General features: G+C 37.0%; 2 protein-coding genes across 3 annotated transcripts in view; one reads left to right on the top strand and one right to left on the bottom strand.

The window, feature by feature from the left end:
• MOB3B (MOB kinase activator 3B) overlaps nucleotides 1-16,360 on the bottom strand; it is a 175,477-nt gene that overhangs the window by 155,633 nt on the left and 3,484 nt on the right. The gene's annotated exons all lie outside the window — the stretch shown is intronic.
• Nucleotides 14,545-16,313, top strand: IFNK (interferon kappa). The gene is made up of 2 exons (XM_039880680.1): nucleotides 14,545-15,189; nucleotides 16,188-16,313. Exon 1 carries the CDS (start codon nucleotides 14,583-14,585, stop codon nucleotides 15,186-15,188), a length of 606 nt encoding a protein of 201 aa, XP_039736614.1. The 5' UTR covers nucleotides 14,545-14,582; the 3' UTR covers nucleotide 15,189; nucleotides 16,188-16,313.

Here is a 16,360-nt window from a genome sequence, read left to right as displayed (position 1 = left end):
GCTTTGAGGGACTGGTTCTTCTCTTGCACCAGCCCTCGGGTGCACTTCGGCAAACCCAGAACCTGCCTATTGACTCACATGTACAAAATATATGAAGTGTCGTATGCTTCAGGTACCTTAGTCCTGCCTGGAGACTCATTTCCTGGAGAGCCGGGGATTTTCTTTTCCCTTCCCTTGACTCTGGCTTTCAAACTAATGGGGAAAAAATGAGCAGGAAATAACGTGTCACCAAATACACTCATGGGTTTTGCTTTCCTCTCATACCTGTCAAATCAAATACTTAGGCAGATTGCCACATGAAAACTAAAACATTTTCTCCTTCCAGCAAATGGGCTGCTAGTATCAAAACAGAGAAGAGTGCACTCATTTGCCTTATTGTTGGTGTGTTCCAGGCATGCCCTAAAAGCTGTATTGCATGCAATATTTAATTCACTGTAGTCTTTATCAGGAATCACTGAAAGTTTTGGAGGAACCACAGAATCTCAGAGTCAGAACAAAACTTAGAGATTGCTCATTTGATTTTCTTCTGTAACCCTAAAATCTTCCACCAATATCCCTAATTAAGAGGCTTTTCATGTATGTTTCACACATTTTACAACCAGCATCTACCTCTCAATTACTATTCAGTTGAACAAGAGGCCCAGGTAACTTGCCAAGCCCAGGGCAGGCTATGAGCCTCCTCTCTGTGTCTGAAATGCCTTCTCTCATCTACCACATTTTTTATAATAACAATAGCAAATACTATCTCATGTCTACCATATGGTAGACACTGTGCCAGACCTTTTAATTGTCTTATTTCATCCAGACCACAGCCCTGTGATGTAATATTGCTACTTTATACAAACTAACACACAAAACTATTTACTGAGTGTTTTATGGTAGTTACTGAGTATTTACTGATATTATTCACTGAGTATTTTCCCCATTTCAGATACTAAAATGCTAAGTACTTTACATTTTTATCATCATGTCTATGATTAGATGTTATGGTTCCTCTTTTGCACATGAAGAAACTTGAGGTGTGGTAAGACATTCACCCGCTGTCACAAAGGTAGCAAGATGCAGGACTGAGATCAAAACTCATGAGTATCTTCTACTCCTCTTTCACTTCTTCCTTCTCCCTGTTGTCTTTCCAGAGGGGTCCTCTGTGTATCTCTGAATTCACAGAGCATTTGTTCATCATTCCACTTTTGTTACTTGTCATAGTCTACATAGTGCTTAATTTCTCCTTACTGAGCATCTCTTATGCTACTTTGTACCCCTTAGTATGCTGCTCATAACACACACTATATAAACATAAACTGGCTTAGAACAAATCTTATAGTAACCAAGACTGGCAAGAAAACATGCTGTTGATCTCAGTTGATCTCTTGTCTGTTTCAGGAAGCAGCTACACAATGACATTTAGTACAGGAGATTAAACTGAACAGTTTGTCCTTGATGCTTGTTGTAGTAGCTACCATGGGACTGAGTGACTGTTATATTGGATCCTCTCAGATCTATTGGCGAGGAGAAGATTGTAAGAATCTCTGAGTCAGAGTCAAATCTCCAACATCTAGCCAACTGCCTGGCATATAGTTGTTGCTCAATAAATATATTTTAAATAATGACCAATTATAATCAAAGCCATGTCCTAGATATTTCGCATTTAGAAACTATAATCTCCTATACCTCTGAAGTAATTCTCACAAATAATTAATCTAGGAGTAGCTTTAAGTTCTTCGAGTAGTCCTAGTCGATAATGATAAATAATGGTTTTTTTGGGATTGATTTTGCAAACTGAGGTTTTTTTTTTTTTTTTCTTTGAAAGAATAATTCAAAGTTACTCATTGGAAGTTTAAGAAGAGAATTCCAATAGAGAACTGTGAAGTAGCTCCAACTAAGAGCCCCACACCAGTTGGGGGGAACAAAGGAATACATTTGGGAAATATGACTCTCTTTGTAATATGCACCTGGGACATTTGAAGTCTGTGAACAATTTATGAAGAAACTATTTCACCTACATCATAATAAATATCTTTCAGCTAAAGCATACCATCTTTCGACTGAATCTCTTGAACTCTCAATACCAAATGCTGATGTTCTACAACGATCAAAACAAGATCTGAACTGAAAGATTTTTTTAAAGTATCATATTGAAAAACAGAAGACTCATTCAGAGTCTTTTCATTCATTAAGCCACCGGGGGCCTCTCCAGGGGCTAAAGAATCCACATGCAGGGACTACCCAGAAAGCCCTGGCAGGATTGGTGGATTGGGGGGTGAGGGGCAGAATGAAGGGGTGGGTTGCCTGATGGCCTAAGGTACACTTAGAAAAAGAAATTAAATTTTTTCAAGGGGGCCTGCATCACCAAGTGCAGGAAATTAAAATTTTTATTCTTTCATCCTGAAGGCCATTTTTCCAAATATAAATAAATAAAATACATAAAGGTATATTAAAATATAGACCTATAGAGAAAACAAGGAGAGAGATAAGGCATCCGATACTCCTAGTAAATTCAAAGAGGAAACAGTTTTCAGCTGGGCAGCTTGAAAACTGTGCTGAATTTAATTAAATTTGTCACCAAGTCAGTTCTTCGTAGACAGAGGAACAAAATTAATGTGGATGCTTAATATAGTACGTCACCTGGTTTAAATATATGAAGAAATGAAAACTTTCCTACCAGAGCCATTTCCCAAGGTCTCCTAAAATTCTAAACCTGGAAACTACTCCAGGGAAGCAAATGGTTCTAGTTTAAGTTGCTCTGTAGTGGCTGCCTGTCTATTACGTGGAAGAAGTCAGGCCTAGACTTAGCAGTATGAGTACTGTGGACAGTTAGAGATGTCTGCCATGTCATTATGATAAGAGTGATGACACATGTAGTACTTAACTGCATCTCCTCAGTATACTGTGCCATACTATCTAAGTCTACACAATCAAAATTTCAGTGGCTCATACAATGTTTTTAGTTTTCTTAATGTTCATTAGTCACATAACAGATATCTTTATTCATACCATAAAAAATATATAATTATACACACACATTAAGAGATACTAAGTTTTGTAGTTCTAATGCCAAGCCTTAGTATCAACATATATTTGCAATGGGAAAGAAAGAAGGAAGGAAGAAAGAAAGAAAGAAAGAAAAGAAGGAAGAGAGGAAGGAAGGAAGGTAGGGAGGAAGGAAGGGAGGGAGGAAGGAAGGTGAGAATAAACTTCAAGTTCCCCAAATTTAAAGAAACATCAAATAAAATTATCAGCCCAGTAAATTTATAAAACATCTTTAAGTGACAATATGCACTTTACTAATACCTTTATTTTCCCTTCAATGGAATTTTAACACATCTGAAAAAAATAAACATTATAATTTCAGGTAACTCAGTTGATGATAGAAAGAGGTTTAGTGTTTCACTGGAACCAACTTTGGAGAAACAATTTGAGTACTTCTGCACCTAATGATGCTGTGTTTAAATTGCTCTAAACATTCTTCTTATTGCATGATGCTCTGGTCCTACCCACAGGCTGTCTCTGTGGCAGAATTACCCAAGATGGCTTGAAGTAGAATCCAAGCCCACTTGTGCAGCCCCTGGGATGCTCACAGTCTGCTGCTGTGCAGAGACCTTGGCAGGCCCAGCTCTCAGCCTTTCTCCCAGAGGCGGCAGAGCTTTTTCCTCCATCTGCCACAGAAGCCAGAAAAGAATTCCAGCCACACCCTGGAATCTTATTTGCCTGGTCCTCTATATCTGGTCAAGCTGCAGGGATTCATAAACAGTTTGCAGCATCTAACCTAACTGCAGTGGAGGGGGAAAGGGTCTCACTCTCTATAGGCAGAAAAAGGAACCTGAGTGTATTTAACATATTTTATCAGAAGCCAGGGTCTTTAAAAGTCTTTCTCATGAAAGCTATTTTTGCAAGGTTATGGTCATGATGTTATTAGGTAACAAATTTTTTTCTCTATTAAAAAGAAAAACACGACATATTGAAGACACTTATTTTACACTTCGATAATAGTTTAACAGAAAATCAGGCAGAACTTAGTTTTGTGTGGCCTTTGCCAAGTTATGTAACTTTTTGCAGCCTCAGCTCCTCAAAACTGTAATATAGGATTCTGCAGGATTCTTTTGATGATAAGGTAAAGTAGTGCATGCAAACTTAGCTGTGCTTGATGCATGGCTAATGCTCAGTGTAGTATTAGCTCCAGGTGATACTGTTCGATTTTCTTCTACATGCTGGTCCCCATGGGAAATAAATTCCATGGGTTCTGTTTTTCAAAGAAAGCAAATGACAGTATCTTTCTACCAAAATAGATTTCTTGTAAGGAAAGCATGCTTTTTCTTAAAGATGCCAAATTAATCATTTCTCTTCTTATTTGTATAGCCTTGAAAAGAAATTGAAAACCTTTCCTTTCAGCAGTACCTCTTCTTCTACTCTTTGAAAAAATAAAATTAAAAAAAGAAAAGAAAAGAAAAAAAAGAATCCCAATGGAACCTGTCTATGGCTGATAATTCCAATTCTCTTCAAATAGATTTAAAAAAATCTTTCTTGGGTATCTACACTGTGTCCTGTCATGCCAGCCCAAGCCACCTCATACCAGTGCAACACATTTTGATTGCTGGACTTTTCCCAAATAGATCAGGAGCATGGCAGAGATGGGCTAACTGTTCATCAAATTATTCCCTCTTTTTCTTGGGCATATGACTGGAAAAAATTTCCTGGCATCCCTTGCACTTAGCTGTGACTATGTGACTAAGTTCCTACCAATAATGAGATGTGACTGGAAGTGATGCATGTCCCTCAAGCCTAGATAACACTCCCATGTACACCTCTCCAGCTTTTATCATTCTGCCCTAGTTTGATGAAGATAGATCCTGAAAACTTGGAAGCCACATAGAAGATGGCAGAGCTATAAGACGGAAGGCATCTGTGTCCCTGATCACTGCTTGGAAGAAAGCCAACTGCAGCTCAAGCACCTCTGTTCCAAATGATGAAATTCTTTCATCATTTTTGAGCCATTCTAATTTTTTGGACATGTTTGTTATAGTAGTTTGTACCTGAAGCATCTGGAAGTTCTGGTATTTTTGCAAAATTATGAAGTACCAATAGATTATTTGTAAAATAATGAATCTAATTATTGTGTGCCAAATCAGATGCTAGCTCATAAAATAACCAAATAATCTAGAACCAAGAAGACTAGCTTCTACATAAGTAAACGATCAGAGGTTTAAGAAAAATGTTCTTGAAATCCTTGAAATATAGAATCTTCATTTCATTTAATTGTTCTATGACACAAGAAAAATCTGCTATTGCTTGACTTAGTGACAAGAACATCTTGATTCAGCCTTTCATGGGAGTATAATTTGTGCCACAGCATTAGTACAGATAGACATTTCTGACAAGTAGACATTTTTGAGGGGGTTGTTTTAAAAAAGATCAAATTGGAGAGAACTGGAGTTTTAGCTATAAGCTCCTGTCTATATTTAGTAAACAGATTAGGATCACATTCTTAACTTCAGAATTGTGATTATATTCCATTATGAGATGACTACAGAGAGTAATTTGTGTTTTAAATAGATCATAAAACATATTGTTTTATTTAATTGTTCAAATGTATAAAAATATGCATCTGTTCAGTGTACACACAGGAAATACATTAGGGCACATTCTCAAAAATTTAACCCTCAAGCCAACCCTGAGAAATTCAAGCCTCAACCCCAACCTAAGTCCAATTAAGTAAATTATTTATTTTGTTGTCCAAAGTATAAGAGACCTAACATAGTTTAAAGCCATACAGATACAGATGTAATGCCAAATGAAATTATTTACTAGTTATCAAAAAATGATGGTGTTGATACAGTAAAGACCTTATAATCAAATGGACTATCAGTGGAACTTTTGGAAAACTGCCTTAGGTCATCACAGATGTGAACCTGGACCCAAATGGATTATAAGTTACTTACTAAAAACATCTCTCAAATCAATCTATTCTCTCCATCTCTATTGCTCTCACCTTCATCTATGTCACCACAACTCACCTGGCCTTCTAAAATATTTGCTCTCCTCCTGGGCTCCTTGCTTCCACTCTTGCCCCTTCTCCAAATTGTTCCCCCACAAGAGATCTCCAGAGAGATCTCTCTAAAGCACATGCCACATTATACCACTGTCTTGCTTCAAATTCTTTCATGTGTCTGCATTAGTCTTAGAATAAAGTTGGAACTCCATCATGGCCTGTCATGCCTTACCCCATCCCAACCTATCCTAATACCAACCTCCCCATTCCCTTCACTGAAACTCAACTAATCTCTTTTATGTTCCTTGAATATCCTAAGTTCTTTTCCATCAGGGCTTTGGGACTTCCAGTTCTCTCTGCCTGAAGTACTCTCCCTCCAGCTCTCTATATTGTTGGTTTTTCTTCATCCTTCAAGTAAGTCTCAATTCAGCCATCACCTTTCCCAATTACCCTCTTGCTCTGTTTATTTCCTACATGGCACTTATAACATTCTATAATTTTATCGTTTATTGTCTGAAAATCTGGATACTCTATGGGAACATGAACCTTTTTTTTTTTCTCTTTTTACTACCTTGTTTCAGGCATCATATCCTCAGAGACCTATGGATGGATGGATGGATGGATGAAATGTATAGGCAGTAGATAATTTCCATATTTTTTGTCCCATGAACCATGCATTAAAAAAACTGTGTTATCACATTTGACAAGGAGTGCTACTGCCCTGTCCTTATGGGGATGGTTATAGGGCAATCCCAATTTCTGTTCTCTTAACTCATCTCTCCTGGGAATACACAGAAATTTTAGCTCTAAGGCTATCCATATGGCCCTTTACATACAGTGAGTTTTAATCTTAAAGGAAAAATAGCCAAGTTGGCAAAATTGATAATCTGAAGAGGATGTGTCTTAATATTTCATAATCTATTATATTTGGGGACACAAGGGTATTCTGGCTTTGAATTTTAAGCTATTCAACTTATGACAAAGCTCTTTCAGGAAAAAGAGAAAGTTATCTTAAAGTAGAGTAAAACCACAGTCTGCTTCCTTGGGTTTCCATATCTAAAACCATAGCCCTTTGGAGAAGGACAGCAAATCAAACCAACAACTATGTAAAAGTCCAGGACACTTTTCACACTTGTTTATGGCACTGGGTCAATCTGACAGAATAGCTAGTTTCCCCAGTTCTGACTAAATGGAAGAGAGCCATGCCTACAAATAGTTTTCCCAAAAGTTTCTCTGCACAAATCATAGGAAATACAGGACTGGATCTGGGCAGGGCCTCTGGAAATGTCAGGGCAGTCTCTCCACACTGAACACCCCTGAGAGTGCCAACAAGTGTGACCACACTTTTCCCCACTTTGAGCCATGACAGAGAAATGCTATTCCAATCCAACTGAACTGATGAACTCCATTCCGTAGCGCAACAAGAGAAAACTCAACAAGCCCCTGCAGAATGCCTGCCAAGGAACTGCACACTGGCAAGGGGACATCTGCCTGCATGGAGGGTGTTTACAAGATACAGTCCTGCCACACATGTGGCAATGGTTACCACTGTCAGGATGTTGCTGGGGTCTTTGCCCAGGAAATCCCACACTGTTCTCTTCTTGAAGGCTCACAGGAAAAATTCCTCCCAGGACTTGGTAGCAAGGCAAGCTTTGCTTCTATTGAGGATTTAGCCTTGTTTTTGGTTTGTTTTACCTTTTGGATACTGTTATTATTTTGACAGATCATATTTCCTCTTTGCTCTTGGAAATCCCAGGGACAGATTTGCAACCCTCTGCAATATTATGACATGCATTCAGATGTTCTAACTGACTTCATCTTATTTTCTTACATTTGTTTTCCCTCAATTGTGATTTAACTACTTTTTATTCTTTTGTATTGCATATACTTTATAAGTGGCTTCAAATTCTTTTAGGAATGAAATAGGCTATTACTGCATAGATACACACAGTGGATTTTACACCAAATCTTTAACAGCCCTAGAGCCTGTAAAAATACAATGTTGCCTCAGACAGAACTGGGTTTGAATTCCGATTCTGTGGATTCCAGTTATGTGATTCTGGGCAAGCCACTTAATATTCCCAAGCTTCCGTTTTCTCCTTTTCAAATTGAGGATAAAGACATCGACTTTGTATAGTGGCTGTGAGAAGCAAAGACAATTTATGGAGAGAGTTGGTACTTAGTAACTACTAGGTAAATAGTATTCTCTATTATTATTAATAACTATGTAGACTGTTAGCAAAGACTATCTAAAGGCGATGTTTGGAAAATACAGGGTCACAGACACATGGAGAAGAATGTCATGTGACTATGGAGGCAGAGTTGAGTGAAGTATCTACAAGCCAAGGAACACCAAGGATTGCCAGCAACCACCAGAAGCTAGAAGAGGAGAGGAAAGATTCTTCCTTAGAAGGTTTGGAGAAAACATAGCTTTGATTTCAGACTTTGATTTCAGACTTCTAGACTCCAGAACTATGAGAGAATAAATTTCTGTTGTTTAAAACCATCCAGTTTGTGGAAATTTATTACAGCAGTTCTAGAAAACTAATACAATCACCTCAGACTCCTTTTCCCAGACACTACCCCAAACTCAGGCATTGCTCAAACACTAAAAAAAAAAAAAAATCCTAAAATTTGGCGCGTGTGAGTCTTCTGTTAGTCTAAAAACAGCTCACTTAAATTTTTCCATAATAATGCCTTTCTTTGCTCTTTATAAATGTCATGAAACCTTATGACCACTGACAAGCTGATAGTAATTAAAAGGAAACACTATCTTCGTCTGTGCAATGGCAACTCTTTTTAAAATATTTATCCTAGACAAGAAGACATTTCTGTTCATCACCCACTCCACTCTTGTCATTTCTTCCTAGACTACAGACACTCTCAGATGTGGTCTGGAAAGAAATCCACATCTACTCAGTGAGTAAAGGGGAGTGTGCTGGCAGGTGACATTTTTCATTGCCACCACCTGAAACACTTAGTATAATCTCAGAGGAAAATCCCATTAAGTTTCAAATGGGCCAAGAGAAACAACAGTGGAACAAGCAGACGGATGGAAGCTGTTCTGGGAATCCCAAAACTGAGGGTAGGTTTTAGTGACAGTGCTTATTTATTTATTTATTTATTTAAGTACTTTTTCTACCATTTTTTTTTAAAGAGCTCAAATTATTCCTTTTCTTAAAATTTTAATTTTTTTTAAAGAGCTCAAATTATTACTGTTTAGGAAGTTACTATGTGTATAACCTGAAGCTGTGCTATAAAAGAGAACCAAGGGTAAGTTTTTCCAGAGAGCCTCCCTGAGGGTGATATGATGAAATGACAGCTACTAGAGCATCTAACACAAAGAAATAGCAATGTCGGGAAAGAGCGGAGAAGGATGCTCTTGGAAACTCTCGGCAATTTTGCCTCATAGGTTAATACCAAAATTTGAGATACATAAGAAATCACATGCAGCCTTTTATTCAACAAGCAGTTAGTGCCTTTATGTAAGAGATGCCATGGAAACAAAACTGAGTAAGACACGTTTCTTATCTAGAGAGAAGGATATATGAGTCAACCAAACAACATGAAACTATGTGTTACCAGTAGAATGGAAATATGACAGCGCTCATGACCTGACCAGTCTCAGGGAATCTCAAAGAAAAGCAATGGAAGTAGGAAAGGACACTGAATGGACGCCAGAGCTGCCATCTACCAAACTATGAACTCTTCAACTATTCCCAGCACCTGACTTGTCCTCTCCATATCCCTAAGCCAAAATAACTAAGCCACAAAATAATGGCTTCTTTATTTTCTTTCAGTCATCCAACAAATAATTATTGAGTACCTACTGTGTGCCAGGTGCCAAGATAGGTACCTGGATTCTTCTGATTCAGGTCTAGTGACCCATTTATCCTGGGCCTCATATTCACTAAGGTTTCATAGTATAGATTTTTAAATATTATTTCCAAATGATATCATATATACAATCACAGAAGATACACTTACAGGATTAAACTTCAAAGCATATCACAATTTTTATATACTGTTTTGGCAACTTAAGATAATACACACACACACACACACACACACACACACGTATACAGAGTGTACTGAGTAACATGGATTATCATACACATGTACTGAGTAACATGGATTATCAACATGCCCCAACTCCCAAACTGCGTATCACCCACGGCAATGATCCAGGTTTCTTTTGATTTCTTTGGGTTCTGCTGAGCATTCAAGAGGGAGTAGCAAACAAGACAGTTGTTGTACTTGCACTCATAGAATTTAGTGTTAGTGTGGAGACAGAGATGAAATAAAGACACATACCAAATTGATAACTAGTTACTGCATGAGAGGACAGTGGCATGATGTGAAGCTGAGCTGGAAAGCAGAATTTTTGCTTTATCTGAAGTGCTTGAAATTTTACAATATGGGTATATCTATGTATTACTTGTGTAAACATTATACATTTTTACATCAGGCACACCATCAAGAGAAGAACAGCCAGGAAAGGGACTAGAGGATATGGCAGAAGCTGATACCAATGTGGTCAGCAATGAGAATGAGTGAAAAGTCAAGTTGTTGAAGCTTCAGGGTTGGTCTGGAGCTACTATAGCTGCATACAACTTTGTGGTGACTGTTGCGTCCATGTCCTGTGGGAAGCACTGTCAACATGGACTCAAGGCTTTCCATCCCTGAGCTCTCCACTGGGCTCAATCACCTTCTGACCCCGCAAATGTAATGGATTACTTTCATGTACTGAGTAACATGGATTATCAACATGTTATTCTCAAACACCAGTTTGAAACTTGCCTTTCTATGAAGAGCAATAAATCTTACCAGAAGATGCCAAATGCCCCACAGCTATCTTGTCTAGACTAAAATGTCTCATCTCTATTTTATTAAACAAATTGTGTCTTGCCCATTACCGTAAACCTTGTAATCCTTGTGGATTTCCCACAGTTCCATCAACAACAGGGAAGTCCCTGCTAATCAGCTTTCCCTGCATGGAAATGATCTCAAGACAAGCTAGAGAAATAAGAACCAATATCATGGAAATGTTAGCCATGTCCACACATAGTCCACTAATGACAGACAGGGCAGTTGTGACAGACAAATTTTGGGCAAAAATGTCTCCTTATACTGTCATTCTTTTAAATTTTCTGATTATATTTTGAAATATATTCAGATTGTATGGCTTTTACAGAACAGAGGCATGACCATTAACTGATTATCCAATAATCCTTCTGATCAGAGCAATTATGTGTGCGTGTGTGTATGTGTATGTGTACTATTTTGTTTTAATACGGCAGGTGCCCTCTTTGTAGTGTGCAAGGTTATTAGGGATATGTGTACAAGTAAAGCCAGCACAGAGAAAGACAAGTGAATGCATCTCTGTACATGAATGTGCAGTTAATAGAGGAAAAGCTTCCTGTAGAGGGCTTCACATCTGAGTTCTGCTCTAACAAGTCAATGGGAGCTTGCATGGTGAATAGGTTGCCAGATAAAACACGGAATAAATTTCGAATAAAAAATAAGTGATTTTTATAGGTACATCCCAAATATTACATGAGTGTTCTGTATTTTTATTCGCTAAATCAGACAGTCCTTCTGGTGGAAGCAGGGAAGACATGTATGTCAATCATCTTTCCTTCTTTGTCATGAATATTGTAAACATCAGTATCAATTAACATTTATAGGACATGGGAGATAAGGTCCATGCTATAGGGAAGACCTATGAATGATTCCTGCTACCTGAAAAACTCAGAACATACCTGCTTCTTCAGTTGTGGCCTCCTTGAGATCCTGAACTATACCTTATTCTTCCTTTTTTAAGATCTATCCCAGTAATTGGTATGTGCTAGATGCTGAACCCTTCTGAATAAATGAGGATATGATAAAAGATGAACTATTAAAGGAGGAAATTTGGGGTGAGGGGAATTTCTGTACATGGCAGAAAATACAGGTAACTTCAAGATGATTGACAAGAGCCAAATCTCCAACTACTTCCATCACCTATGAGCAGAACCTCTTAGCAGAGTGGTTAAATTGAACTATCTTTTAGCTTTGTTAATATAGTTGAACTGTCTCAAACAAGTGTAAAGTATACTAAACGCCCTGGGTAGGTGGGGGTTGGGGAATAGACGAAATTGAGAGATCAACACTTATACAATTATTTACTTTTTAAAGCTATATTTAAGGAGGACAAAGCATTGCAAAAGCCCCAGAGGGGAACAAGCAGTTCTGACTGGGACAATTCACGATGTCTTAGGTAGAAGTTATATGAGGTGTACTACATGGTATGGCCCTCAGAGGGGCTTTGCACTTTATAGATTCTGTGTGTGTGTGTGTGTGTGTGTGTAATCATAAGTCTATGTGTACATTTATATAAACATATGTATTTTTAAATGAAAAGTTGCAAGAATAGTTCATTGAACTCCCACATATTCTATTTTATTCATATCAACTGTAGTTGATATGATCTGAGTCTGAGAGAAAATTCACATTTCCTTTTGAAGTACTCTAGCATGGAAATGTTTAAGTAAATAAAGTAGTATTGGTCCCAGTGAAGATGTATAATAATTTTTGTTTTTTAATGTACCTTATTTTTAAAAAGTTTGTTTTATTAAATAAAAAATACTTGCTAACTACAGAAAAACTTTAAAAACCTAGGTAAATAAAAATGCAAAAATAAGAATCACTCATTATTTTTCTGGTCAGAGATAATGACAACATTTATAGCATATATACTTCTAGATTTTTTTCTGCGATACACGTATATTTGTTATAGCGAATATGGTATCAGAGTCTACATACTACCATGTAAGCTTCTTTTTAAGCTACAAAGTGAATCTATTCAAGTGACCAAATCAGTATATTCCCACATAATAACTTGTACTGCTTGTACAGAAATTTTAGCTGATGAATTACTTAACCAAATACCTGTTGCTAAACATTTAAATTGCTTTCAGCTTTTTGTGGTGATAAACTTTTCTAACAGCTAATTTTTTAAAGACATTCATCATTATTTCTTAATCATAAATTCCTGGAGGGAGAACTACTAAGTCAAAGATTATGTATACTTTTAAGGCTTTTGATATATATCACCATCTTGCTCTTTACAAAGGTTGTGTCAACTTACATAAAAGGTCCTCTTTTTCCAATTATTTTTCCAAGTTAGTCATCCCACAAAATCTGTGAAATCAGATATGTATATGTTTATATATATACATATATATATATATATACATGCTTATATATATATAAAAAATATAGAATAATATATGTAGTAAGGTTTCTTTTCATAGGAAACCAGTCCAAAAAGAAAAATTTTAAGAAATCTCACTTGTCCACAATTAGCCTTGGGTGCTGTCAATTGATTTAGACAAGAACATTTTAAGCGAAATTTTCAATTAAAGTCACCATATTTTGGAACTGTGGTTGTTTACCATTCTAAAATGACTTTATTGAAAATTAATGTATTTCTTTTTTATGAAGATAATTAAGCTAGCCTTATTTAATGACATCCCACTTCACGCTCCTGGAGACAGGAATCCATTTGCCTTGACCATAACCAGAAGAAGGTTATTTGGTCAAACAAAGTGAAAACCATAAATGTTAAATAGCCATCATTACCACAGTAACACTGGTCCAGGTGTAAAGCAGTTTGGCTAAAATGGGTTATCACCTACTCATATACCTCCTCAATAAAAACGAAACAGGAACAAACAAAAACCATTACAGCATCTAGAACCTCCAAAGAAGAAAAGATAGCCAAGCAAAAGTTTTAAAATACTAAACCATATCCAAAGGCACAGCAAATGCATGATACTATAAGACAGAAGTTAATAAAGCAGAAAAACATTTCTCAATATACTACTCCCTTGAGGACTTTGATAAATGATATCAGAGCTTGTGAAATGCTAGGCGGGATGGGAAGTGCTGGTTCGGTTTTAACTAAAGGAAAGGAGAGCTCGAGAGTATCAACATTTTCTAACGGCAACAGAAAACCAAGCCGGCTTAGTCTTCTATTTGATAAGTGCCATGCTCAATTGACCAACTCTGTTTTTCACCTTTTTTGAGACCCAGAAAAATCAAATAAAAAGAAAATATCCAAATTAAGAAGCTTAATTTAACAACGTTGGCCCTATAATCAAATAATTATAGTCATTTGGTCAATGTCTATGATTAACTCAGTGAAATGAGATGTTTGGCTATAGGGCCAGTACAAAAAAAAAAATTCTTGGAGGATCATTTTCTCTTATGTAATAGTGTTGGATGAGTGAATATATAGAGTCACTCAGTTCTTTCCAAAATACTCTGCATCAGTCTTGTTATGATGATTCTATAGTACTAGGATGGATCATCCAAGCATCTATGATAACATAATGGTAATGCTTTGCTCACTTTTCTCAAAAAAAAAAAAAAAAAAGCCTCAGAGGCAAAGGAAAGGGGCTGAAACCCTGAGAAACATAAAATGACGAATGAATAAACTCCTCCTGCCGAAGATATTCAGATGTATAAAAGGCACACAGGGGCATACTTAAGATCTAGAACCTCACAGTCAGCCTTGAGTTTGGTGGATTTTTTAGCTTGGAAAAAAAAAAAAATGAGCACCAAGCCTCATATGATTAGAAAGTGTTTGTGGCCTGCATGCCTCATGGGTCTGCTCATCACTGGCATCCTCTCTTTGGACTGTAACTTGCTGAATAGAGTCACCTGGCAAAATCTGAAACTTCTGAGCAGTATGAGGAATTCATTTCCCAAGGATTGTCTAAGAGAAAACAAAGCTTTTGAGATGCCCCAAGAGATCCTGTATTCCACACAGCTTCTGAAAAGAGACATCAAAGAGGCCTTCTATGAAATATCCCTACAGGCCTTCAACATCTTCAGTCAATACACCTTCCAATCTACTTGGAAAAAGAAATACCTCAAACGAATCCAAATTGGACTTGATCGGCAATTGCAATACCTGGAACAATGCTTAGAAGAAGAGGAGAAGGAAAATGAAGACATGAAAGAGATGGAGGAGGATGAGAGTAAATACCCAGGAGCTATGGTCTCCCAGCTGACCAACCTAGAGCTGAAGAGATATTTCCACAGGATAAGCAGTTTCCTGAAAGACAAGAAATACAGTCACTGTGCCTGGGAGATCGTCCGAGTAGAAATCAGAAGATGTTTCTACTACTTCACAGCACTACTCAGGAAAAAATAAGGTATATTTTTTAAAACTAGAATTCCATTTCTCTCCAAATCCGCTTCTCCTTCATCTTTTTTAAGAATCGTTATGCTAGTCTTAGGTCAGCCCTCGGCTAGATTGGTGGTGGTTTATGTAATGTTTACTGTCTCTTAAAGTTTGGCCAATCATCCCTGAGTGACCAAGAGTCTTTGTTGGAAAGTCCTGAATACAGTTTTAAAGGAATAAGATTCTCCTCTCCATCTCCTACTCTCTGTTCTTCTTTCCATTTGCTATTTTGTACTTGCTTTCCTATATCACCTTTGAACTTCAGGAAGTCAATGACTAGAGGATATGGATCGGAGTGTGTTGCAAAATTTAACACCTCAGTAACTTAACCCTCTCCTTGCCAAAGTTGTTTATGAAAGTTCATTATCTTAAAAGAGCTTATACAAACGTCAATAGAGTTAAAATTCTCTCCAAAAAAAAGGTGGGGAGAGTTGAAATTCCTGGCTCATTTGTTTCTCAGGTTGGTTTGCTTGGAATGATACAAAGTTTGTAGAATGGTATTTTATTATTTTAAGAGAGTGAAGATCCATTCTCTGATTTTGAATAGTTGAATTCCGTGACCACTAAGCCCTTGTTCAACTTCTGAGAGCCTATGATTCTAAGGCAGAGAGTACCGTTCATTCTTAATGCATATTATTTGATTTCTACATCTAAAAGCATGAAAAATGCTGCAGAAAAGTGTAGTATCTGCCTTCATTGTTTTGTGTACCTGAAATGAAATGCCTACAATCATACTAAAAAAAGAATTTCACATTGGATTTTTCCAATTAGAAGACCACTTTCTGCCTAAGTAGATTCGTCATTTTAATAATACCTGATGCTTTAATATTTTTTATATTTTTAAGTTATTTTGTACCTAGATTGCCAGATTATTCACTTAAATTTTCTCATGTGTTTCTTCATCTGTATTAATTCATTATCTAGCTGAAATAAATTTCCTTTTCCTTCTTCTTCTCCACCCCATTTCAGAATCATCTACTTTCAAGCAAGAACTAACACCGAGATTGTGGATACACAATGCACAAAAGGGTGAAAACGTACCTGGTTCAGTCCTTGGGAAACTTCTCCTGCTATTGTTTTAACACTGTGCACTAAACAATTTAAATTCAAGATTTATCCAAATATAGGTCTCAAATGGTATC

The sequence above is a fragment of the Pteropus medius genome, unplaced genomic scaffold (assembly GCF_902729225.1).
Source record: "Pteropus medius unplaced genomic scaffold, Ma_sr-lr_union100, whole genome shotgun sequence".
Taxonomy (NCBI): Eukaryota; Metazoa; Chordata; class Mammalia; order Chiroptera; family Pteropodidae; genus Pteropus; species Pteropus medius.
This window is presented reverse-complemented; position numbering and strand designations above follow the sequence as displayed.